Source organism: Styela clava, chromosome 15, assembly GCF_964204865.1.
Source record: "Styela clava chromosome 15, kaStyClav1.hap1.2, whole genome shotgun sequence".
Taxonomy (NCBI): domain Eukaryota; kingdom Metazoa; phylum Chordata; class Ascidiacea; order Stolidobranchia; family Styelidae; genus Styela; species Styela clava.
In genome coordinates, this window is record NC_135264.1 from 10,787,803 (window position 1) to 10,813,652 (window position 25,850).

At 35.9% G+C, this 25,850-nt stretch overlaps 4 protein-coding genes across 12 annotated transcripts in view; 3 read left to right on the plus strand and 1 right to left on the minus strand.

The window, feature by feature from the left end:
* The first annotated feature begins 631 nt into the window (after window positions 1-631).
* LOC120333757 (tRNA dimethylallyltransferase-like) lies at window positions 632-3,174 on the plus strand. The gene has a single exon (XM_039401115.2). The coding sequence runs from the start codon at window positions 1,161-1,163 to the stop codon at window positions 2,622-2,624; it is 1,464 nt and encodes a 487-aa protein (XP_039257049.2). The 5' UTR covers window positions 632-1,160; the 3' UTR covers window positions 2,625-3,174.
* Window positions 3,175-3,228: 54 nt separating this feature from the next.
* On the plus strand, window positions 3,229-5,539 carry LOC120333758 (mitochondrial import inner membrane translocase subunit TIM50-like). Its single transcript, XM_039401116.2, has one exon. It carries the CDS (start codon window positions 3,232-3,234, stop codon window positions 4,657-4,659), a length of 1,428 nt encoding a protein of 475 aa, XP_039257050.2. The 5' UTR covers window positions 3,229-3,231; the 3' UTR covers window positions 4,660-5,539.
* Window positions 5,502-8,281, plus strand: LOC120333759 (rRNA-processing protein UTP23 homolog). Its single transcript, XM_039401118.2, has 5 exons — window positions 5,502-5,638; window positions 5,720-5,845; window positions 6,332-6,506; window positions 6,899-7,024; window positions 7,897-8,281. The coding sequence occupies exons 1-5, from the start codon at window positions 5,577-5,579 to the stop codon at window positions 8,137-8,139; spliced, it is 732 nt and encodes a 243-aa protein (XP_039257052.2). The 5' UTR covers window positions 5,502-5,576; the 3' UTR covers window positions 8,140-8,281.
* A 2,941-nt stretch (window positions 8,282-11,222) lies between these two features.
* Window positions 11,223-25,850, minus strand: part of LOC120334548 (uncharacterized) — an 83,753-nt gene continuing 69,125 nt past the window's right edge. For all 9 annotated transcript variants that reach the window (XM_078120451.1, XM_078120444.1, XM_078120448.1 and 6 more), the window contains 14 exons: window positions 21,370-21,508; window positions 21,002-21,126; window positions 20,698-20,853; window positions 18,741-18,923; window positions 18,270-18,340; window positions 15,793-15,828; window positions 15,199-15,366; window positions 15,052-15,105; window positions 14,229-14,282; window positions 14,094-14,147; window positions 13,280-13,508; window positions 12,968-13,048; window positions 12,734-12,811; window positions 11,223-12,149 (listed from right to left, as the gene is read on the minus strand). In XM_078120451.1, coding sequence (XP_077976577.1) covers window positions 11,944-12,149; window positions 12,734-12,811; window positions 12,968-13,048; window positions 13,280-13,508; window positions 14,094-14,147; window positions 14,229-14,282; window positions 15,052-15,105; window positions 15,199-15,366; window positions 15,793-15,828; window positions 18,270-18,340; window positions 18,741-18,923; window positions 20,698-20,853; window positions 21,002-21,126; window positions 21,370-21,508 — 1,634 coding nt within the window. In that variant the 3' untranslated portion in view covers window positions 11,223-11,943. The remainder of the gene's footprint in view (window positions 12,150-12,733; window positions 12,812-12,967; window positions 13,049-13,279; window positions 13,509-14,093; window positions 14,148-14,228; window positions 14,283-15,051; window positions 15,106-15,198; window positions 15,367-15,792; window positions 15,829-18,269; window positions 18,341-18,740; window positions 18,924-20,697; window positions 20,854-21,001; window positions 21,127-21,369; window positions 21,509-25,850) is intronic.

The window sequence follows — 25,850 nt, forward strand, 5'->3', positions numbered from 1 at the left end:
AATTGAACTACAGCATCACCATTTTACGTCAACGAGTGTTTTTTATTCCATATTTTTGTAGGAAAAGCACTGTTGTGATACACATACCATAGCCATGCATTCCATTCTATCGAAATGTATTGTGTCCTATCAAAGTGTATTTATTAGGATTGGGACCTACCGAGTGTTTATGTTACACGCGAACGATACCCGTTCGTGTCTTTTTGTATGTATATATGTTTGTGTGTTGAATGTGGGTAAACTGGCGTATGTATATTTACATGTATTAAACCTCTATAAAGGTTTGGCCAGTTTCCCCGATTATCCCAATATTCTGTGTGTTCATTGTTTGTGTTTTGTGTATGATTTTACTGCGGGAAAATCAAAATATACATATAATCGGAATGAAGGGTTGGAGACTGAAATATGTTGGACAATCCTTGTTATTTACTTTTGCTTCCGTGCGCAGTTCTCACTGCATCCATATTTTAATTACTTTTTCTAATATCTGTATCGGTCCGTGTTTTTTTAAAATTAATTGAATGATAATCTAAATAACTTACGCCCTGATATCAAAACATGCCGTATTTTATCGCGCCATGCCCCGCGGACCACACAGCACTAATGAGACTTATAGATGTCACACGTGATGCTTGGCACGGCAGCGGGAGATCGTTTTCCTTCGCGCAGTCTTGGTGCAGGGAAGGAAGGATTTTCATATTTTCCTGGTGGAGAATAGATGAGCAGTCCTCTTGTCCAATTACCAGTACTAATCGATGTCGGGTTATATAAATTGAATAGGTAAATAGCAATTCGTTCCAGCTGCATGGTAGGCTACTGTGGTGGGGTGGCTGCAAAGACATGAAGATTTTTTTATTTCTGTTCCGTGGTCAGGTGATGAATACCGTACTGGAAAATGTGAGCAGAACAGGTTAATGGGTTACGTACCATAAGTACAGTTACCGTATACGATTATATGTCGAGCTTGAATACAAATACTTGAATGCAAATTTCGGAATTTGTTGTGTGTCAACTTATCATTCAGTCATTATTACCGGTATTATCATCTTTAATACGGTACGGTACCGGTACCAATTTATTGCCTTCGATTTGTTTTTTTATATTTGTTTAAATGCCAATTTTCAGTTTCGATTTTCTGATTTCTGTATTTGGCTAAATATATGCTCCTAAATCTACTGGCTAGATTTATTAAATCGCACAAAGTTTCATCTCTTTTTAATATCAATAAAATGTCAATGTATGATGGCCCTATTGTGGTCGTTTTGGGTGCCACTGGAGCTGGAAAGTCAAAACTTGCTTTAGATATTGCTAGCAGGGTAAATGGAGAAATTATTAACGCAGACTCAATGCAAGTTTACAAAGGTTTGGACATTGTTACTAATAAAGTTACACCGGAAGAACTAAAAATATGTGAGCATCATTTAATTGGGTTTCTATCACCTCTGCAAGAATACACAGTAATTGATTTTCAAAGACAAGCTCTAAAAGCAATAGAAAAAATACAATGTCGCAGAAAATTACCAATAATATGTGGTGGTACAAACTATTACATTGAAGCAATTCTGTGGAAGTTTTTGACTCCGACAAATAAGGAACAATTAAGAATTGATGACACTTCAGTGCGGCAAGTTGATGATAATTCTAAAAAGGAATTAGAGGTTCTTTCATCAACGGAATTATATGAAATTCTAGATAAAGTTGATCCAAAAAGAGCTTTATCACTTCACCCACACGATCGCCGAAAAATTATCCGATCTATCGAAGTTTATCGACAATCTGGACAAAAGCACAGTGATATTTTAAAACTACAGACTGGCGATCAACGAATCGGTGGGCCACTACTTTTTAAAAACGCTTGTTTAATATATGTTGATTGTGATAGAGAAATACTGAATGAAAGAATAAATAAAAGAGTGGATAAAATGGTAGAAACGGGATTAATTGACGAACTGAAACTTTTTCATGAGGATTATAATAAAGACCGCCTGCAAAGTGGTTTACAAGCCGACTATGAGCGTGGAATATTTCAAAGTATTGGTTTTAAAGAATTTCATGATTATTTAACAAAAGAAGTTTCTGATAATAATGAAAGAAATGTTTTATTAAATGAATCAATTGAACGAATGAAAATATCGACTCGACAATATGCAAAATATCAGAGAAAATGGATAAGAAATCGAATAGTGAACAGAGAAAATGGCCTTGCTGTTTATGCAGTTGATTCTAGTGACCCTTCTATTTGGGATAAAACAGCACTTTTTCCATCTTTAAAATTATTACATACAGCTTTACAATGGGGTGAATGGGTTGAGAATATCAACAAAACTAGTGATATTTTCAAACTAGATGAATTGAAAAATATTGTTAATATTGAACCAATGACAGCAGAAAGCAATACTGATCTATCGCCTCGAGTTAAAAGAGTTTGTCATATATGTAATGGACAGATTTTTATTACTGATAAAGAATGGCAAATCCATATAACGTCAAAACGTCACAAAAAAATTCAAGCAAGTCAGAAACGAAAATTGAAAAATACTGTAAATATACTTTCAAATCATGAAAAACAACTGCAAAAAAAGGCAAAAGAAACTCTAACTGAATCAACAGCAAATGATGAGTAATATCATGGTTTAGAATTAAATTGCCATGCTCATTTGGTATTTTGTACACTGTAGATTTGTAGATTCAACTTTTATAATACAATACTTTTGTAATTGTATCTTCCAAAATTCATATGAAAATGAATGTGTGTGATATGAAAATGCTGGCTAGGATTTGGATTTGTGAGATCTCTCTAATTCCATTTCTGTTTCTTGGCCACTTCTATTAGAAACTTCCTTGAAAGAACATCAATTGTTTTTGATTTTATGTTTAGCAATTTTAGTCATATTTCTGGGACACTTGCCAAAAATATGTAAAATTTACTGAAATCGAAGTCATTTGTCATCATTATACCCTATTTTAATGTATTTTTTTTATACAAATCACTGTCTATTTTAATTAAGATAAAAAGGGTAGTTTATCTTATACCTTAGTCCTTAGCTTGCAACTTTATCAATTTAGGGCTCAATATTGAACACTTACTTCACCATCTTGATTTAATTGCTTATAAATTAAATATTTTGTCATTTACTAATCCAATTTTTTTCTATTCTTGTTTAGCAATCATAGCATACTACCTAATATATTCTTTTGTTTGAGCATTCGGACGTAATCGTTCTTGCCAATATGGCGGGTCGGGTGTGGACCAAAGGCATCGCTTGGAAGAAAACGGCTATTAAGATACTCGGAGAAAGTCATACTTTCCCAACACAGAATTATGAAGAAAAAGCATTTTTCAATGCTACACCAACGTCTTTTTTGGCATCGATGTCACAAGACAAGATTGTAAAATCACCTTTTTCATCGCTGTCCTTTTCCAGGAAAAGCTATCCTGGAAGCCACTTTTTACCAAACCGTGGCGGAGATAACTTGACAGAGTCACTGTATAAGTTTTCTATGACCAGCTCGGTCGGTAATCGATTGTGTGGAATTCGTGCCTATAGTACTAGTGATAATTCGCACAAGCCCACAGATTCGGAGACTCCGAAAGTAAATATAATTTCATCCATGTTCGATGGAGAACAGAAAAAAGCAAAATTTGAAGAAAAAGAAGAAGAATCTAAGTCAGAAGATAAAGAGGAAGATAAAGATAAGGAATCTCCTTTCATGAGAAGTCAACGCTATGCAAAATGGTCACTTCTTGCTACTTTTATTATTGGCACACCTACTTTGATTTACCATTTCGGACCACCAAAACACGACGAAATGGGAAATATTATTGAAGATGAGTTTTCAAAAGATCCATTACCTCTTGCTTATTTAAAACGAGCGTGGGGAGAAATTAAACTGGTTGAAAAGGACATTGTTGAACCTTCATCTCAGAAATTATTGCCTGATCCTCTCAGGGAACCATATTATCAACCTCCATATACCCTAGTTATTGAGCTTTTTGATGTGTTACTTCATCCAGTGTATGACCAAGTTACAGGTTGGCGATTCAAGAAACGACCTGGAATAGACTATTTTCTTGCCACGGTGGGACCCCCACTTTACGAGATTGTAATTTTCACTCGTGAAACTGGAATGACAGCTTATCCTTTAATTGATTCTATGGATCCTAAGGGATATATTATGTATCGTCTTTTCCGTGATGCTGCTCGATTTAAATCTGGATTTAAATCGGGTAGTTTAAAAGACAAAGAGCTGCCCAAACTTGACCCTTATTACCAAAAAGACATAACATATTTGAATCGGGATTTAAAACGTGTTGTCGTAGTTGACAATGACAAACGTGCCACTGAGTTGCAGCCCAGTAATGGTATTACGTTGAAGCCATGGGATGGTTCTAACACTGATACAGAACTTTTTGATCTCGCTGCGTTTTTACATACGTTAGCTTCAAATGAAGTTGACGATGTAAGACCAGTATTAGAACATTACAGGAAGTTTGAAGATCCTCTTGCTCAATTTAAACTAGCTCAAATCAGAATGAGAGAAGAGCAAATAAGACTTGAGAAAGAACTTCAAGAAAACAAAAACAAACCTTTCATGATGAACTCTGGGAAAGGGGGTTTCAGTATGCTCACAAACTATTTCAGGCCCAGAAAAACATAAAATTTAGTTATTTTCTTATCTTACCATTTTTATTTAATTTTTTGATTCCAAATGCTAAGTTATTACTTAGTTTCTGTAGCTATGGTTTTCAATTCACAAGTTAGGAATAATCTTATTTAATTCTGCATTTCTTCTTGTTAACACAATTTTTTGTAGTCCTAATATTTATTTACCCACCACCGCAACTAATTTAGCATTTGAAATCATAATATTTTGCCTGTTGCCTGTATTTTACTCGGATTTTTGGTTAAATACCTTCTGTTTTCTGTGTCAAGTGTTGCCATCACAAGTAGTACATTCAATGTCTCTGAATTATTGGGGCTATGAAAAAGAACTCCCTACAGCCTGGGTCCTTGCCTGCGTTGCAATGGTAAACCACTCAACAAAATTGCATATACCTTTTGGACTGAAGAGGTGCAGTTATTAAAAGAGAGTTGAAGTTATGTAAAATTTTACACAGTTATGGCAGTTGTGATATCTTTTGTAACCTCACCTATGATATAGACCTACTATAACTTCCTAATTTTTGAAATATGTATTTTGTGTTGTACACTGATTTTCACGTTCCATTCTATTTTGTTCCTAGTAAAGCTGTTTACATTCACTCTACCTTGTCATTTTGCAATGTTGTTTGCTATTTTTTGTCCTTGCATGATTTGCTGTGGGTCAAGTCAATTTTGTCCTTGTGTTGCGTTCTTGTAATGAATTGTCCCTGTGTCTGTCTGTCTCAATAAACGTTTGAAACAGAATCATGAAGACCTTGGCCTTAAAATGGCTCTCATTGTAATATTATGTCATGGTGTTGTCAATTTTGCAGTTCGCACCTCTTTTGCTAAAGTCCGCTTTATTAACATTTCCATGCTTTTTTGTTTTCTTAGAATTCCTAATTAATATCTAGATCAGGTATTTAAAGAAAAATGAAGATCAAAAGAAGAAAACAAGCGAAACATATTCTTTCTGCGTATAGAAATTTTTTCGGGTAAGAAATTGAAGAGAGGAGTTATAATTTACATCTCTTTGAATTATTTTATCATTGTCTAATTCCAATCTTGTTTTACAGTTTTCGTGAACCTTATCAAATCCTGGTCGATGGCACGTTTTGTAAGATGTCTGTACAATACAATGTTCCGATTAAAGATAATTTGGGGAAATATCTGCAATCAGATTTTCAGTGCTTAACAACACGGTGAGTATATGTAAATTGAACAACTATTCGTTGATATTGTGTTATATATAATTTCAGTCGTTTTTTGTGATGTGGTACAATTTTGTGGAATGAGAATATATGACATTTTTTGTTCGTATATAGATAGTTTTCATTTTAGCTTTTTCTTTTTTATTTGTTGATGTTTTGTTTCAATTACTATAAATTTGCCAAATCATTATTTCGAATCCTAAAATACATCAAGTTCTGGACCTGACCTCCTAGATTAGTGGTTTTCGAACTTTCATGACCCATGACCCCTTACAAACACTGTGTCGATTTCAATGAAAAAACCTAGTTTTGTTTTCAATGGATGTACATCAGTTATTTTATTTGCTATGTTTGATGAGGAAGTGCCAACAAACAAACGATGAATCAAACAAATCCCATGTAATTTACTTCAATTAAGGCATTGATGAATAAATTTGTCAGTATAAAGATGAATATTTGTTGTTTCATCAAGGTCAGGTGTGTTCTAAATGAGCTAGAAATGCTCGGGGAATCAGTATATGCAGCAAAAATGGTTGCTCAACGATTTCAAACATATTCTTGTTCTCATCGGAAGAAACCAGTCTCAGCACAAAGCTGTTTAAAATTGTTAATAGGGAATGAAAATTCAAAGAAATTTGTCATAGCCACTCAGGTATTAATATTGTTTTCGTTAGATATATATTTTTATATGCATTATCACAGAGTTTAGAAAAAGCAACAACGGTACTAGAACAGGGTTGACCAAGTTTTTGCAGGGCGGGTCGTGCAACACTTAAGCTTCCGGGGGCCGTAGAATTACTATATAGTCATCAGAATATTTTCACTTAAAAAACTACACATAACTTACAAAGGTAAAAGAAAATGTCTTCAGATAATAATCTTCATTGACACATATGCTCTTTCACATATCAAATAGAATGTATACTATAAATATTCAGTCCATTGTTCCTGAAACTTGTACTGGGCAGTCGAGGGCCGCACTCTGAAGGGGTTGGGTAGATCTGTGATAGCATATTAGATAACAGGAGTTCTGGTATGTTTCAGGATTTTGAGTTGACCAAATTTGCGAATCAGATACCTGGTGTTCCTGTCCTATATTTTCATCAGAATAATCTTATTTTGGACAAAATGTCGGAAGCATCTTTGAAGAGAGTGAATGATATTTCTCAGGTAATAATTTGATATTTGGTAATAATGTTGTGAATGATATTCAGATAAGTATACTTGGTAAGTATTAAGAAAGTGTGTTTTTTCTACCACACAATACATTACTGTAAAGGCCAAATATGTCAGATATATACTAAGTAGGGAGAAAACTTTCTCTAATTCATATATTAGAAATTCCCCCAGCAGTGGGAGTACAGAAAATATGTACATGCATATTGTCCAAATCTTAACTCTATTTGTTAGATATATATTTTGTTCAATTTTTTTTTTTTTTTCATTTTAATTTGTGTATGATCCGTTCCCTTAAGATTGCTGAATCTAACTTATTTTATGTGGGTGGAATATAAATTCCGAGTAGCTAATGATTGAGTAACGATAGAAAGCACTCATTTCAATGATTGTAAGTGAGAAGATCGCAGCGACAACAGATTTAAAAATACTTTTGTCAATAAATTCCTAATGATGGTTAACTTATGATTATTGGAAAAATTATTGATATGGATGCAGTTTGCATATGGAATGTGATTCACGGCAAGCGGATTATTCATGCTAAATCGTACAAGGTTATTTGACTAACTGCTCCTAATCGATCGATGAAAATCTAATCGATGAAAATGGGATGAATTTATTTTTTGTGATCTTTCAAATTCTCTGATATTTACCATTTATTACAATTCTAAATCTGAAACACATCGGCTGCTCCCGTAGTATGTGCACCAAGGTGGCGCACAACCTGAACATAGTATGTGTACCAGATTGAGGATATCAGGTTGTGCGACATCTTGGTGCACATACAACGGAAGCGCCGAATTGCTTAACCTTGATCAACGTTTTCTAGCATCAATCGCGATATTTTTTGTTCTTTTCTCAAATAGGGAAAAGCAGAACCAACCCCCGCCATGCAAAATTCCATACAAACTTTAAAGATGGAAGCTAATTTAATATCCGGCTCTCCCATTAAAAAGAAACGAAAACGACCCGGCGGTCCGAACTCTCTCTCTTGTAAAAAGAGTAAAAAATTAAAAGGTGCTCATCAGCAAGGAAGCGCTATTCATGAACCGGGTGACAGGAGGAGAAAAAAGAGAAGCAGAAGATCGAAACAATCGACCACCTCGTGACTAAAAAGTTATTAATATATTTTTCCTGCGGGCCTTGTGCTACTCCATTCAATCTACTGCTGCTATTCTGCGTCATCGCCGCGTCTTTTCATGCGGAAGGATCGCATCTTCTTTCTTTTGGAATTAAAGTCTAAATACTAAGTTTGATAGAATTTTTAAGTTAACTGGGGGATGTCATCAACTTAGTTTTCGTAATATGGCCGAGGGTGGAAGCATACAGCGTTGTTAATGGTTTGGGCGAGGAATGATAGCAACTTTGTTTTGCTGTCTAGCATTTTATTCCGGTATAATTACATCTGCGTTTTATAATGTATCACGTCTCAACCAATGAGGGGGTCAGGGAGCGTTGGCCCGTCCACAAATTAGGATGCCTAGCCTGAATATGACTAGATATCGAATTATCGACACTCTATAACCCACTTTACATCTTGCTCCCGTCGATCGACTCTTCCACATTTGGGCTAGGTTAACGTGCTGAGAGTATACAATGGTTCATTTATGAATTAGAACTCTGTGTTTGTAGTTGTAACGTAAGTAACAAGTGACTTCGAGCTTTCGGAATGAGTTCATTAATATTTTAAATCATTTAGCTCTCGGGATTCCAATTGTATTTATGTACAATAAAGAATGCTGGTGCTTTGGGTTTGACTGAATATTTTTTCAGGTAAATGAAGGCTCGGTAAAGGTATAAAATTCGATACGATCCGAGATCCATTTGTATTATAGTCGTTTTTTTTTATACTTCTTTATTGTGTCGTGTGCTTCTGTAGTAGTGTAATAGTATGAAAAAAGTGCATTCGCAGATTGAACTCTGAAACTAAAAGCATTGTTAGTTAAAATTATGCGTATACACGCAGTGGAATTACTGCACACTTGCTTTCTAATGTGATAATGTAATAACGGTACGGTAATGCGGTGCTTTTGTTATCCCCCCCCCCCCCCCCCCCCCCAGTGATGAGAAAACGTGTGGAAAGCCACCTCCCCTTGGTTACTATTGTATTTGGACGATTAGGAGCACTTGGAATGAGATTTCGGGCATAGGGATGCTCAAATATCAAAGAGAATAATTAATGGAACATTTCACCATCGGAAATTTGGAATTTTCCCCTTCCTGTAACGCTCCAGTGAGTTCGGAACGTTGCGCGACCCAAAATAAAGATATTGAGAAAAAAAGTACAAAGGTACGCTGGGAAAAATTTGTTTAATGCATTTTTCAAGAATTTTTTTCTCCTACCCAGTCGTGGTCTAGTGACTGTGGCTTATTGCAAGCCTCTGAAAGGCATTGGCATGATCAGAAAAATTATTTGAATCAGTTTTAGGTGAAATATTTTTCTCCCCCCCCCCGTCACGCTACAGTGATTTTGGCCTATTATGGGCATGACTAGAAGGGTTATTTGAATCAGTTTTAGGTGGGAATTTTTCTCTCTCACATCTCAGTCACGTTCCAGTGATTTTAGGACGAATTTCCGCCATTCGTCCGGCGCAACGACCCTGGTGCATCCATCAAACATCCACTTTTTCACTACCCAAATCCTTTCCCCCTCGCGGGTAGCGAAGCGACCTCCCCTGGATAAGGTGTCTTGTTTTCGAACGCTTGCTCCTATTCAAGAAAATTTACAAATTTCATGGTGTCTCCGCTTCGAATCATTCTCACTGTTTAACGAATAGCTGATACCCTAAGACAGGGGTCGGGAACCTTTTTTGCCAAGAGAGCCATAAAAGATACATATTTTCAATTGCATTTTCGTGCGAGCCATACGGAATTTTCATTCCCTAATCATGTCCTAAATTTTCACTCAAAAGTCAACACATACAGTGCCTCAAGATACATTTAATGTAATTTCTGATGCTGCAAGTTGTCGCTGATGGCCTTGAACGACTGCTCACATGCAACACATGTTGAAATCCACGATACTAACCGCCTTTCTTACTATTAGGCATCTTCGTATTGCTTATAATAATCTAAATATTACTAGGGTTATCATATTTTTGTGACTTCAAATCGGGGCGCCTCGAAAGACAACGACCCCTTAGCTGTGATTTTATAACTTCACATTTTCCGATTTCACTACATAGGCCTACATTCCTACATTTAAAGCTGTTTCGGCTGTCTTTATTGACCATATTGTGATCGAAATTTATTCTCTGTCAAAATATCGGGTTCAGTTCGAAAAATAGAAAGGAATTGACGTTAACGATACCGGTACAAATAATTCGAATTTAGACTAATTAGTATTGGTTTTACATGCGATATGTCTGCCATCAAAGGGAATCAGAGGGAAACGAACGCATTCGCCTTCAGTAAGTAGGCTAGCGCTTCGCTACAAAGAAACAACAGTAACGAGAACATGTTTGTGTATTATGCTGGAAAAGCGGGACTTTTGGCTGACTTATCGGGACGGCGGGACAAAACGCTGAAAAGCGGGACTGTCCCGCCCAAAGCGGGACGTATGGTAAGCCTAAATATTACAAATAAACAGTACGAACGGACGGAATGCTTTTCGCTCCGTTTACCAACTTTAAATCGCTTGGTGATGTCACAAAATATCTTCCAGAATTATTTAGTTTTGTCGCAATGTCTATCTGGCACTTCTCTCACATAACATTATAACATAGCATGTTCTTAAACGTAATGGCTAATGTTATCCCACATTTAGCTATATATATATAGTTTGATATCTGGTAACAATAATTAGCTTATTCTTGGAATATCAAATTCTCTGGGAGCCCTATGTCGTCACCAAAAGAGCCATATATGGCTCGCGAGCCATGGGTTCCCGACAACTGCCCTAAGAGCTTGAAGAAATATTTCATGGATTCGTCAATTTTAGCTCGCTCCATATCACTGTAATTGATGACCGGACCTTTTGAAGTGCTCAAGTGTAGTAATATCTGCGTGATCTAAGTTGACTACGTACCGGCTTTGACCGTCGGAAATGGGGAGAGTTAGTTTTTTAGCGACTTCCTACAAGTAAAGTATAGCATTCAACATGGTACCAGAAGGAAAGGTATTGTGATCAAGTGACGTGTTGTTTTGTGCAATCGGATGTAGGCTATTTTGAAGTCTGATAACCCCTCACATGTAGATTAGTCACTTTGAATTTTAATCACGTAAATTTGTATAATACCATTTAACATATTACAATACTATAGAATGAAAATTAATCAGCGATATGCAATGAGCTTTCAAAGCTCCAAAAATTAAAAGGAACACGTCGATGTAAATAGTTACTGTAACACTCAAATGCAGTAAGTAGCAATCCAGAACAGTGGTCAACTAATCTTATAAATTGAGTAAGGCGGGCTGATCCCATTGTACTGTATAAACAGCGTGGTTATTGCTTTATCAGTGCATGTGATTGTGAAAGCGAATTGTATCATTTTGACGGCGCGAGTGGGTGGCATTTATTCGCTGCCACATTTTTATCAATATGACACCTTCATTGTTTCTATAAGTAAAGTTAATATCAAAATATGCTGAAAGATATGCTGCTTCTTGGAACAAACTAAAAAAATCAGTATTCAAGAAAAAATTGAGCAAATTATTGTTTGCTAGTGCGTTGATGAATATATAGCGCTAGGTATAAAAAATCCAGAATGTGCCAAAAGTGCAGCGTCCAGCGACTTACATTTTGACGGCTGTTTCGTTCAGAACTTTTCATTTGCGGTGGTTTTCTGAGCTGATATGACAAAGAAATAAATGCTGAACTTTTAACACATGCCTTCGGCACGAACTAACTGACTCGGCTTCGAATCATGATTGTGACTCATAAATTGAATAAAAAGTCCCGGATGTTATCTTAATCATTCCCAAAACCACCAACTTCGACTTTCAGGATCTTTAACACTTCTCTTTTTTCGATTCGAGCGCGATGCGTTTTCGCAATGGTAAGGATCACAAACACCCCTTTCACCCTTTTGTCCTTTGTATCCCCTATTTCCACGAGTGCCTTGTTCTCCTCTGATTCCTTCTTCTCCTGGGTTTCCTTGGATTGATTCACCTGGAGGACCTAGACCACAGAAAAAAAGTAAATATATATATATTTAAATTTAAACATCTTAAATGCATTTTTGTTTACGACTAGATTATATTTCGTAGAATTTTTCCACGCAGGGCACTCGCACAAAATAGGAGAGAAAGTAACTTGATTTCGAATTAGTTTGAAGCTCTCGAGAAACCTTAACAACGTTGCTCAAATATCCGGACTGTTAAGGGGGGAATTTACACCCGGCTCCGAAGTACGAGCCATTAAAAAACTACTCCGGGGTGGGAAAGGTTTAGTCCTACCCAGGTTAACAAAATTGTGTCGATGTGATGCTTTTTCAATTTTAGTCTGGAAGTTTGACTTCTGTTGTTATAATTAAAAGTCTAAAATTCCGACTCAGCAGAATTCAAAATCCGAGCTCCAATATCAATACAAACACGGCATCTTTTATAGAGAAACGAAAATGTAAATTTTCCCGGTTTTGTAGAACTTGACGGCAACCAAAGTGACCTATGCCAGATCCTCTTTTTAAAACACGTATTCTATCGTCTCTCTGTTTTAACGTTAATTCCGACGTATGATTCAAGAAAATCATATCGACATCTTACCGACAGCGCCTGGAATACCTTGTGGACCTTGAATTCCAACTCCTGGTTCGCCTCTTTCGCCCCTGTCGCCTTGATCGCCTAGAATGAAGGATGCAAAATCAGATTATCACTTTAGTCTGTTCAAACTTTATATAAGTCGCTTATTAAGAGAGTTTCAATTTAAAATTGTAATAAAAATTGACTGACTGGTTTCTCGTTCATGGACTTGTTCGGATAAATATCTCAATGAATTACCTTTCTTTCCTGGTGATCCTGTCCTGCCCTGTATGCCTCTATATCCACGTAGTCCCGGTAGACCTTCGTATCCTTGTGGTCCTGGGAAAAAAATCATGAAGGGGGAATATCAAATTTTCGTATTTCGATTTTAGGCTTCACACATTGAAAAATTGTGATATAATACTGATATCTAAACATCAAAACGATGCACGACAGCCTAAAATGCTCTCCAAGGAAGAGATCATTCAAATTGCGACCATATATCCATCCCTATTCCCATTATAACATATATGTAACGGTATGTTTACTTATAGTTCCACTTTTTCTTACCTCGCCTTCCTGGTGGTCCTCTTTCCCCAGGCGGGCCTGGCAAACCGCGCTGCAAAACCATTTTCGGCGATGAACCCGTTGCAGTTGATACTATTGATACTCCGTCATGTGCAGTTGCTGTGTGTTCTGAAATCATCCCCGAACATACTCTTTGTACTATGGTTATAATCCGCTGTTCGCTTAAAGAATCTCCTTTCTCGCCCTTTCGACCCATTCTCCCGTCTAAACCCTGATTGAAATTAATAATGGAACGTTTGATAATATAATATAACAAGAGAGCGATGCTCAAATATATGGACACGAAAGGCAAATCGAAGTAGTAAGGGTATGCAATTTGTCACAATACACAAGCGATACCGCAGTCTTCTCGACTAACATAAAGGCGGAACCGCCAAAAGGTACACATCCATGGTATACAAAAAACGAATCCCATAGAGCACGCAGAAATTTTTAAAATAAATAAAATTAATAGCCTTCTAGCGGAAAACAATCTTCAAGTAATGAAATTTCAAAGCAATTGGTCCAGTAATTAAAGCGAAAGCGATTTTTTTTAAATGACTAGAATAAAAATACCAACAACAACCTAATAACAAAACGAACCATAGGTATACTTCGTGTCCAATAATATCATGTAATTCGGAAAAGAATTCGTTAGTATTTTGTATTCTATCCTCTTTTATTTAAGCTCTATGCGTGTATGGTCATCGAAAAGACGATAGATTCAATGCGACACACCTCTTGAATTCTTTGTGCCATATTGCATTTTCAAAATTATTCGAAGAAATTGAAGAATAGTTGTAATATCAGTACTTACTTGTGGGCCAATGGGTCCTGGAAATCCCATATCTCCTGGCTCTCCAGGTTTGCCCTTTGAAAATAGTAAATGCATCATAAACAAAAATAATATAAATCGACAAAACAAATTGTATATTATTGTGCAGGTACTTACATTTTTGCCCGCTGGTCCTGCTGGACCTCGAAATCCATCGAGACCCGGCGGTCCCTAAATAAAAGATAGATTTTTTTTAATATGAAAGTTTTGTTATGAATGGATAGAGAAGTTAATGGGTCCGGGGAAACTTTTCTCTTGGCTCTTAGGTAGGGTTACCATATTTTTGTGACTTCAAAACGGGACGCCTCAAAAGACAACGACCCATAAGCTGTGATTTTGTAACTTTACATTTTCCGATTTTACTACATAGCCTACATTTCTACATTTAAAGCTGTCTTTATTGACCATATTGTTATCGAAATTTCATGCGCATATCTTCTGTCCAAATATCGGGTTCAGTTCGAAAATAGAAAGGAATTGACGTTAACGAAACCGTTAAAAATAATTCGAATTTAGACTAATTAGTATTGGTTTTACATGCGATACGTCTGCTATCAATCAATCAAACAAACGCATTCGCCTCCAGTAAGTAGGCTAGCGTTGCGCAACACAGAAACAACAGTAACGAGAACATGTTCGTGTATTATGCTGGATGGCTGAACTCAAAAGTCGGGACGGCGGGACAAGACGCCAAAAAGCGGGACTGTCCCGTCTGAAGCGGGACGTATGGTAAGCCTGCTCTTAGGGTAGCCGCGACGTGCATGGCGCAATGCTCGGTTCTTAAGTTCATTGTTATATTTCCACCATTTTATAAATCGGACTTTCGGCTCGCATTGTTTTACAATCTTAGGTGTTGGAAATTGATTTAGATTTAAAATTCTTTGGAATAATTTTGTACAACTATGAATTTTTATCTTTGAAGTCAAAAATTTAAACTTACGATTGGCCCAACAGGTCCTCTCTCGCCCGTTTTGCCCATTTCACCTTTTGTGCCCTGAGATATCAAGATGTATGTATTTTTGTTATGATTTATAGTGATGATATACTGAATTTTTTGAAATATAAAAAGAAAACATAAAGTTCCTACTTTTGTTGCTCTTGCTAGATTGTCGCCTTGGTCGTTCATTATTTCTTGAACAACTGTTCCTATCTCTGTTTCTGTTGCACGACTCGAAGAAATGCCAGGCACTCCAGGTACGCCTTGCATACCAGTCTTACCAGGTGGACCAGGTTTTCCAGGCGCACCAGGCTTCCCCTAAATAGAAAGTACAATTTAATATTTTTTTCGGTTGTAGGGAAATACAATATTGCATATAAATCAAATCATTTTGGGGAAGTCCAAAGCGAATCAAATTTCCCAATATGTTCGAAATAGGTGATATTCGATGTACCATTAGGTTCGAATATTTTCATATGACTCTGCATAAATAGACTATAAAACAAAACAATGTATATCTATTCTAAACTGTTCTGAATTACCAAATTAAAAATTAAATTTCCATCAATTTACAATAATTTGTGAAAATTTCTAGTTCGAACATGACTCAATGGATAATATATTAAATACTATTTGAAAAATACTATTTAAAAATGTATTCGTATAGTAAATATTTCGATTTTTGCACAATCTCTGCAAAACGACCTGAAAATATCCATTATATATCATGAAACCTATACTTACAATTACACCTCTTTCTCCTCTGTCACCTTTTGGTCCCTAAAGATATAAATAGTTGCACTATTAATCGTAACACTAACAAAAATTCACCAACCTCCAACTTAGGAATCAGTAACTTTTAATCGTTTCTGATTGGATACAATTCTTATTGTTGATCGTGACTTTCCTTCCCCAGTAAAACCGCGTGTTCACCTTTTCGGGAAATTTTGGATGCGATAGTTTTGTTTTTAAAGACTGAAAAATTAAAACTAATTATGACCATGTGAGTGCGGGTAATATTACATCTAATGGGCCTTGCCACCCAATAAAGCAGAAAAAAGCCAACATTGTTAATCCAATAGTAATGTTGTCGTCAAATGAAAATTGACAAATGTAAGCGTGGGATGATGAAAATTCGTGATTGACATATTTCCATATGTGACACCATGCATGTGATGCTAACGAGGGAATTTCAAAAAACGACAATTGACAATAAGTGAATCCTACTAGTCGTTATCTTATTAGAGCCATTTAGAAAAACATATATAACACGACTGTGTGTTTTTGATACGTTCAAGTGTTTAACGGCTTTTGTTACAATGAACCATTTCACGAAAATCTACCAAACTACAGTGAGTATTGATATATTCATTTTGATTCAACTTCAAAAGTTCAAAACGACTTACGGTACGAAGATAACCAACAATGTATTAATGTCCATTACGCTAACATAACATGACCAGTAGTAAACAATGGATCTTATTTTCACGAGAAAGCGTCATATTTTACTGAGTTACCGGCTTTTATGTTATCAAATGACCAGTCAATTGACCAACTGTACACTGGTGAAATTATTTTGGAGTCGACCAAACATGGGATGTTCGAAGACCTGGTCTTCTGATCAGCGACCCAAACCTGGCCGACTGTGAAATTTTCTAATGGAGAGATTAAAGTGGGATAATGTTGTAAATACTGAAGTTAAATGATTCGAAAGGGTCCTAAGTGGACACGCTTATAATCGCATAATATTTTCTTTAAATCTCTTAAAATTATTTCAACGAAGAATTTTTTAATACATCAAAAGAATGATATTTTTAAGTAGAATGCTGTAAAAACGAATTGAGGAAACAACGAATATTCTGATACGCGTGAATTGAAAAAGAGAGAAATCCTCAAATATACGAACCCGAAGGTAGCACATCGGTACTGGTACGGTCTTCGAGAACCGATGTTACTGGAAAGATTTAAGTACAAGCGTGACGGAGGTGGTGAAGCGTGACGAAATATAACGTCTCCGCTTTACTTTAAACAAAACAGCAACATTTTGGGTGAAATATCGGATCCCATAAGGATTGGAGAATATTGAAAAAATGTAAATGAAAAACCGTTTAGTGTTCAACCACCCTTAAAGTACTGAAAATTTGTAATCGATTGGTCTGTAAGCGTACCAACAACAACAACAAGAAATTAGCAAAACAATCTATTTGTACACTTTTCATCCAATAAATGACAAATTTCAAAAAAGGCTTCGCGTGGCCTTTGCGCAAACAAGCACATTTATATTTATTTATTTTGTGACGTCATATGTTCGTTGAAAACCGTGTGTCTAATTTCCAAAATAGGTGAAAGGTTACGAGTAATTTTTTTAAGCACATCTAGTTTTCGACTGGACTATAAACATTAAAAAGGTCCGTTCATTGCCAAAACGCAGTTTACATCGATAAATCTTGATAATCGGCTACTTCGTGAGCTATTTATTAGTCTTATCCGGGATTTAATATTTGTAGTATTTTAGCAAAGTCCATCAAAACGCATTGGGTGGTAAAAAGCGAGTAACTAGAATTTTCATCAAAATAAATTTAAGGAAAAATACTTTCTTTGAGAGAATGTTAGACAGTCAAATGATGATACAGTATCATCAGTGGACGTTACTCAATCGGATAGTCATACGACGATATAATCGACAGAATGAAAACACGTTATTGCTTTTGTGAAAGATACCGACACTTTTTGTGTTATCGCACACGAAGTGGACCTACGAATCGTTTAGCGAAATTGTCTCTAGAAGGGTAATATTTCTATGTTTAGTCTTACACGTTTGATATTTTACTGCAATTTTGTAGTACTTGGGAACATTTACATGTGCTATTCGGTTTGCATTTTTTTTCAAAATTCGCCTGAAATTTCTTTTGACATTGTGGGTGCCATATTAGCCAAAGACTTTTGTGTCCGTATATTCGAGGATTGCTCGTTTTTTTACATCAGTATTGCATTGTTCCTTAGGTTTGTTCCTCACGTCAAATTAAAATATAGCATTGAATCTTATTTTATACCTAGTTGGCATCTGACTCTACCTCAGCGATAAAAATTGTTTAAAGTTAGTAACTTATCATATATACACGAGAAATATTATTGAACTGTATTTTACCCCAGTACTGACTTATATTCTTAGATGAGAGGCAAATATATAATGTTGTCATATAATAGAATTTGTTTCTTACTTTGAGCCCTGTTCTGCCTGGTAAACCATCTTTTCCGTCTTCACAGCTGCATTTTCTTGGATTCTTGCGTCCTGTAATATTATAGCATTAAATTGGATGCCCTGCTGAACGTTATTACCTGCCTCGTATGTCGATATGTTTTGCGATTTTGTCAAGCAGAGTAGGACCCGAAAGCGTACATGGGTTACTCCAATAATTCCATGATTGTAAGACAACCCAGATCTATGTTTTCTTCCAAAAATATCCTCGAGGCGACAAATCGGCAGTATCAGTTTTACCAAGTGAGACTATGTCCTTTTCCAACATATGTTGGATTATGGGACGAGTCTTTCTTTTTTCTGCTATGTGGTCTGCTTTTCACCAAATTCACCGAGCCAGAATTTTCGTGATAATGATTACATACAGACACGGAAATTTAAACGCAGTATAATTTTGTCAATATTACAAATTTATTGTCTATTTAGGACTTGCCTTTAGATTTATCCTTTTTCTTTCTTGTTTCCCTACAAATTCCCCATTGCAATTTTTTTCTGATATTTTCCAATTCTTCAAAATCATCAGCTCGGAACAGAAATTTTCTGTCTGGCTCCGACGATATTTCCACCAATTCATCTTCTGAAACGTCTCCGATTCCGACAACAAAAACTTTTGCTCCTGTATACAAATGAAGTCTAATTTGGTGATTTGTTCTTGGTTTGTCTGTAGACTACGTCGACTGTCTCGAGCAGTGCTTCAACTGTCTGTCGCTTGTAGCACCATGGCGTATTGCCAAATGGATTTTAAACAATATTAGACACACGCTAAACCTTGGAAACCTTCTGGGTGCAGAACATAGCCGAAGAATTTTTAACAATTCTTTTACAGTTTTCCACGTACATTTGCGAAGAGTTTTTTTTAACACCGACTAATCTGAAATCAATACACAGTGGGAACTTAAAAACGTCTGATGACAAATTGCGACTCTGTGCCAAATATTAAAATAATGTGTCCATCCGATTAATCTCATATACCTTATTAAAACTGTAAGTTTCTCAGATTAAATTAAAACTTGTCTCGAATTTATTTGTCGTTTAAAAGTTATCACTTACACGAAAAGTTAGCGCTGGTCTAAACGACTTTTTGCTTGTCAATCAGTCGCATATTTTAGATGTCTACCAATCCATTCTAAAGATCGATGATAGGGAATTGATTATTCAATGTATGTTTAAACTTAAATATGTATTTCTCCCTTGCATCTTGTTAATTTTAACATTGTGCTTGGAGTATTGGTTAGGCATTTTTATTTGGGTTCTATATTACGCTTTGCTTCGGGGATTATTTGATTACCATATCATCAAGCATGTCATTTAACCACGTCTAAAACCGCAGAAAATCTCGTTCAAACAGTATTTCATATATTGAATGTTGGCAATCATCACGTATATCTCCCACGAACAAGGCCATTGAATTAAATTGACTGGGAGTGGCCTCGTGCATATTAGCATTAGATGGATAGTTTGAATTTGCAAATTTGTGTAATTTACGGCGAAACGATCCATCCATTGTGTCTCGGGGCACGTCTCTGGGTAAATACGTCTTGAAACGTATGCGTGTTTGCTTTACATGACGCACTGTGTCTTGCAAGATTGCCAATATATTTATGACAAACCACTTCTAGGTCTGGACTTTAAACTTCTTGCTAAATCAAAAAAACTCCATTTTCTTCTTGACTGAGCCACACTTAATTCGAGTAACTATTTAATAAAATACCAATTGTAAATTTTGCACAAAAAATCCTTCACATCCGTTTTTATTACTTGACATTCATATGATAAATAATGTGAAGGTGAATTACCGATTGAAATACTTTTTTAGAGGCTTACTCGTAAATTTTAAAGACAATATAATCCCATAGGTCACTAGATCTAAATAATTTCACGTTCAGCACACTTTTTCTGTCCAATCGATGTCGGTATAAGTAAAATGAAACGTGTCCTAGAAGACCAAGCTGTATATTATGATGCGTGTGATGAGACATTGATGGACGACAGTCTAGACTCAAAAAGGCTCCATTTAATTTAATTTCACCATGTTTGTGCTACCGCATATCAGATCGAGCAAAAGTGTTTGATCTGAACCGATATGCACTGGAATGCGATGATTTACTTAAGCATCGGTAAACACGATAAAGGAGCATTATTTGCCGAAATCACCGTCGACAATTATAAGCAGTATGGTTAACTGTGTTTTTAGCCTTGATGTGAAATGCACAGAAGGCCGTCATCGTGGGAGACACCGGAGAAACGTTCGTACAGGTGGCGCCGTCTCTAAATTGCACGAATCTCAATCAATTCATCATGGTATTCACGTCAACGATACCAATTTATTCTTCTGTCAGGGTCTGCATTTTATTTACATATTGTCTGTTTACAGCAAATTAAAGATATACCTAGTGCTTTTATCAGAGTTGCGGAAGCCTCTACATCGTCCTCGGACTCTCCGTCTGTTATTAAAACGACTATTTTCTTTGCTCCTTTTCTTCCCTGAGTTTCAAATACTTGTGTTTGAACATAATCGAGTGCTTTACCAGTATAAGGTTCTCCACCTGCAATAACAAATGCATGTGAATCAGAGTGGCAACAGGATTGGCGAGATTGGCGAGGCATCTTTGATGAAAATTCGGGTAACGACCAAAAAAATCTTGACCTTTGAAGTATGACGTCACATACAAATTTTACTCATTTTGTACTCACCCATTTGTTCAAGGGAGCCTAATGTTATAAATAGGTCGTCTCTGGAGCCATATCCTCCGATTGAAACATCTGTTTTTGAATTATTTGTGTATTGAACAACTCCAATCATTGTCTTTTCATCGTTGCTATAAAAATGTCAATAAGAAATGACGAATTAGCAAATAATAAAATTAATGGTCTCAAAATCGGGTCAAACCTGATTTACTACGTTCCAAAAGTTATAGGTCTAACAGTTTTCACCGGTTAGATACTGATTTTCTACTCAATATCAAAATATTTCTGGCACCGCTGCTTGTGATGTTTTTGCATATAGGAATGACTTTCATCTCCCTCCGCGCAAACTCATTATTGGTCTCTTTTACACTCACCCATCCCTTGGTGTGACGTCAAAAGCTTCCACCAGTCTTATCATCCATTCACCGAGAAGTAAATATTCATCGGATCTTATGCTTGTTGAGCTATCGAGGACAAAAACGAGGTCGGTTTTCCCAGAGTTGCAGGAAGGTTCTGTTAAAATGAACGAGGGTGATTGGTATTATTTAAACATGTACGAAGTATTTCTAACCAATCAGCAGTCGGACCGGAAAATACTCGTTTCGGCGATAACCGCCTTCAGCCTATAAATATGATGTTGATTAGGAGAATTGTGGAGTCGCGTGCGGGTGTTAACGACTCATTTGGGTTTTGTTTTGCCTATAAATGTTGAAGAGAGCATCAAAAGACATTGTTTTACATTCTAAATAAACGGCCGTGCAGATGGTACCCAGAAGAAGCATGTGCCAAAATGTGTCTTGATTTTTTCATCATGTTTATTCAAGTGGGCGTCCAAATTGCGGCGGAGAGTACAATGTCATATGTTTCTTTGATTCTTTACCATTATAGGTACAAATTACCGGTACTTCAGTTGAATTGAATCATTTTAAGTGTTTTCCAAACATAGCGGTGTTAATTGTACCCTGTTTGCAAACATTGCGCGATAAAAAGTAATCCAGATGTAGTACCAATGACGATGAATATTAGGAAAATACGTATGTTATTTGAAGATAGCGTGCGACTGGATATGACTGCGGTGGGGTGCGCTGTACGGAGACAGAAAACTCTATGGAAAACTTTACATGGATTTCTTAGTCATGGTTGAATTGTTAATATTCTGCGTGTGTCTTTTTAATTATTAAGAAATATTAAAAATCATTTGACAATTCGCAAATTATCTGGGTGATATTAAAATTTTCATTTGAGCCTTGCCAAAATAATATTTGGTCAGCTTGCCCAGTAAGGATCGCAAAATTGCAAATAAAGTCGAACGTGAAATTTTTTTAAAACTTATAATATGAATACCCTTGTCATAAGTTAATTAAAGAATAATCATACAATGAGATGAGTTTGTCGTGCATAAAATTCATATAAAAAATTTTTGAAGTCCCGGCCTCAACCACAAATGAAATTTTAGGTGGACCTCAAGTCAAGGGCTGTCTAGTTTTAGCTAATTATAATAATGCGATTTAGTAGTATATAAATTTTAAATGTGCGCTCGAAACTGTTGGTGGGTGGTATATTTACGCTCATAATCTTTTCCAAAAATTTCGATTCTTTTTATAATCTATGATGTGACTAATGCTCGTTGGAATGTAAAATAGTGATTGAATACTTGAGTTCAAATCAATCAGAATTTTGCTACATTCCAAAATCAAGGAAGAATTAACTGATCATAAAATTAACTTCGGCACACGTAGATAATTCAGAGATAAATCAGATACGAATGTGATGTATTTGGTATGGACATGTCGGTGAAGTTTTTGTAAATGCTTTGTACATTTAGACATTCTGTATTGTATTTCATTTATATATAAAACAAAGGCTCCGTCACCTAAAGACTTTGGGTAATAATGTGTAGTAAATTGCTAGAATTTTGTTGTAAAGGTAATATATTGATAAATTTAAAACCATTTATCCCCCAATCAGTAAACTTTGCCATTGTACTTCATGCCCCCCTTTGCGGTTAGAAGTACGTATTTGGGTATAATTCCTTTGTTTTGGGTAAAAGTTAATTTTGAGATCCAACCCACGCGCCCCATTTATTTTATACAAGCGGGTGTTGCCTAAACTGTTCCTCGCCCACAAGTTCAAGTATTTGTCGCCCCAACTAATTCGAAAGAAAACGGACAATGATACAAGAAAAAGAATGGAAATTTTTACTGACAATCATGTGTGAAAAGTAAATATTAAATTTAACAATTTATCAACCCGAAAAGAAGGCTGACCTTTGAATTTTCGATCTATCAAAATAAGAGTCATAGTTAGGGGCTTTAGAGAGTAATTTGGATTTGGTTGTCAAATTAGAATCGAATTATAAGTATTACAGTTAGTGTTATCGGCCGCAGTAACCGCCTCACACAGGATAAGAGAAAATGGCATATAGCAAAAACATGATTGTTGGAGACTGAACTAAAATACCCATACATACATATATATCGTGAGGTCCCCTCATTTAACAAATATAAATGAATTTTGTGATGATTAGAGATAGATTTTGAAATGTTGTATTTTTTTTTGCATATATTATACTAACGCTCATATTTTAACTTTTTTGGACAACTTTTGTGAAAACAGACACGAAAATATTGGGTTTTTATTGATGATGGTCATTTATGTATATTGGAGATGAAATTCAACGCATGGTCAAAGTGAATAAACAACCAACCATGCAATTCAGCTTACCATCAATACAGACCAGTCACATGGGATGATTTGTTAAAGTAGCATTCAATGTTATATTTCGGTTTTGAAAGTTTTTGACGTTGCTTTTACAAACTGTCATTTGCCGTAGTTTCAAAACTCGAGTGATTTTGAGAAGGTGAACATGACCAAACTTTGATCACTTATCGTGCCACCCAAGCCGTTGACTATTACAGATGGGACATTTTTTTCTCGGCATGGTATGCGTGATATTAAACAAATCTTACTCTAAATTAGAAATATCGTTAAGTATTTCATGCGCGAAATACTACATTTATTCAATTTGTCTGTTGACACCTACAAAACGCTAGCAAAAACAATAAGTGCAGTATCATACAATCAAACAATCGCCAAAGTGTTGTTTTAGCAAAGTACCATGCAACAATACGAGCAGATGCACATTTCAATGAAGGTCGGGATCTTACTTAAATTAGCATATGCCTCATAGATCTCCAATTTTGTGGTGTTTTCAATTTCCACGCTTTTAACCTTGTTTACCCTCCTCGCATATCACTTTTAGCTATTTGTTTCTGATATGAATTCAGTCATTATGACGGCCAATTGGAATGCAAAGCTTATGAATTAAAATTGTATGAAAACGCCAACAATTCGTAATAGATCCCGGGTTCAATAACCTCTCCCGCCTCTACGGGTGTATGGCAAAGGCCTTTCCGGGGTCGAAGGTAAAATGCATAAAAGTACCAGATTACCGTTTGAAGTGATGAAATAATAATTGGGTAAAAAATAAAGAGTTTTCACCGCATTAACATAATATATTGTGCCATTTTGTTGCATTTCATGACGATTCACTTTTCCTATTGTGCGCTAGAAAAAATAGACATTGCTTGTGTAAAAAAAGCAGCAACATCTGTGAGGATTACCTGAAACCGGTCGATCTTGCAATATGTTTGATTTGAAGATGGCTAGGTAAAAACGTAATATTATATGAACAAATAGCCCAATTTTTGCTGAATCACAAGCACTTGCTCAATACCAAAATTGCAAGCATTCGGGTATCAGAATTTCAATTGTGGCGGAATTGGTCTCTCGTGTTGCATATTTTCTACTTTGTAAGGGTGTGAATATGGCAATTCTCAACAAAATACTCCAAAATATACAGATGTGATATATATACATTTGTATACACTTGTTCAAATAATCTTTAACAACATGACGAAATGTCTAACGTTTGTCCTTCATACAACCTTGGCATCATAACACGTAAGATTATCCCTAGTTAGCCACAAAATCTGCCCTAATTCCTCGTAGGCACTTTAAGAAACAAGACACGCGCGAAATTACCACCTGGTTTCCTAGCAGGAGATCCCAATCAGGGCGTATTCATGATATTACACAGACAGGCATGGGGCGAGGATTAACATCGTTTACAATCAGAATTTATTTTATTTGAAAACAGCTCTGACGTTTTTTTTTAATGATTTCGACTTGATTGTACAAAATGAGAAATTTTTTCAAATATAATTTGAAATCGTAATTCACACTCCTAATCTGTTCTGCAAATACGTTTGACGAGTGAAAAAGTAACTTTGGCCAAACATGTAACTAACGTCATTACCGTGCGTCCGATATATTTGATAAATGTGTTGCTTGCGTCGAATATGACTGTATTATGTAGTTTGAAATATGTAACATAACTTTTATCACATATATCACATGTTTCTCCCATTTGTAAATATTCACAGCGTTGAATTGCTAACATAACACGATTTTCATTGACAAATTATGATAAAACATAACTTACAGTTTACCTATCTCCTTACTACCAATTTCTAAATAAATCTTACCCCTGGTTTCCGGTGGGGAAATTACCACTTCTTCCATGAGATCAAAATCATAGTCCCCAAGCTGTTCAGGACTAAGTATCTCGGTTAATATATTTCCATCTTGTGCCATTGCTAGGGCAAATAGTAATGACGTCATCAGTATGACGTAATCCACCAACATCGTGTCAAATATTCTTAGTACCAAACAAAACTTGCGGATTTTTGTTGAATGAACTAATACTCATGAACTAGTTTACATATTTCAATCGTACACTAACTAGCTAAATAATTGTTAAAAGAATGAGAATTCCACGTTTACAAAATGGAAC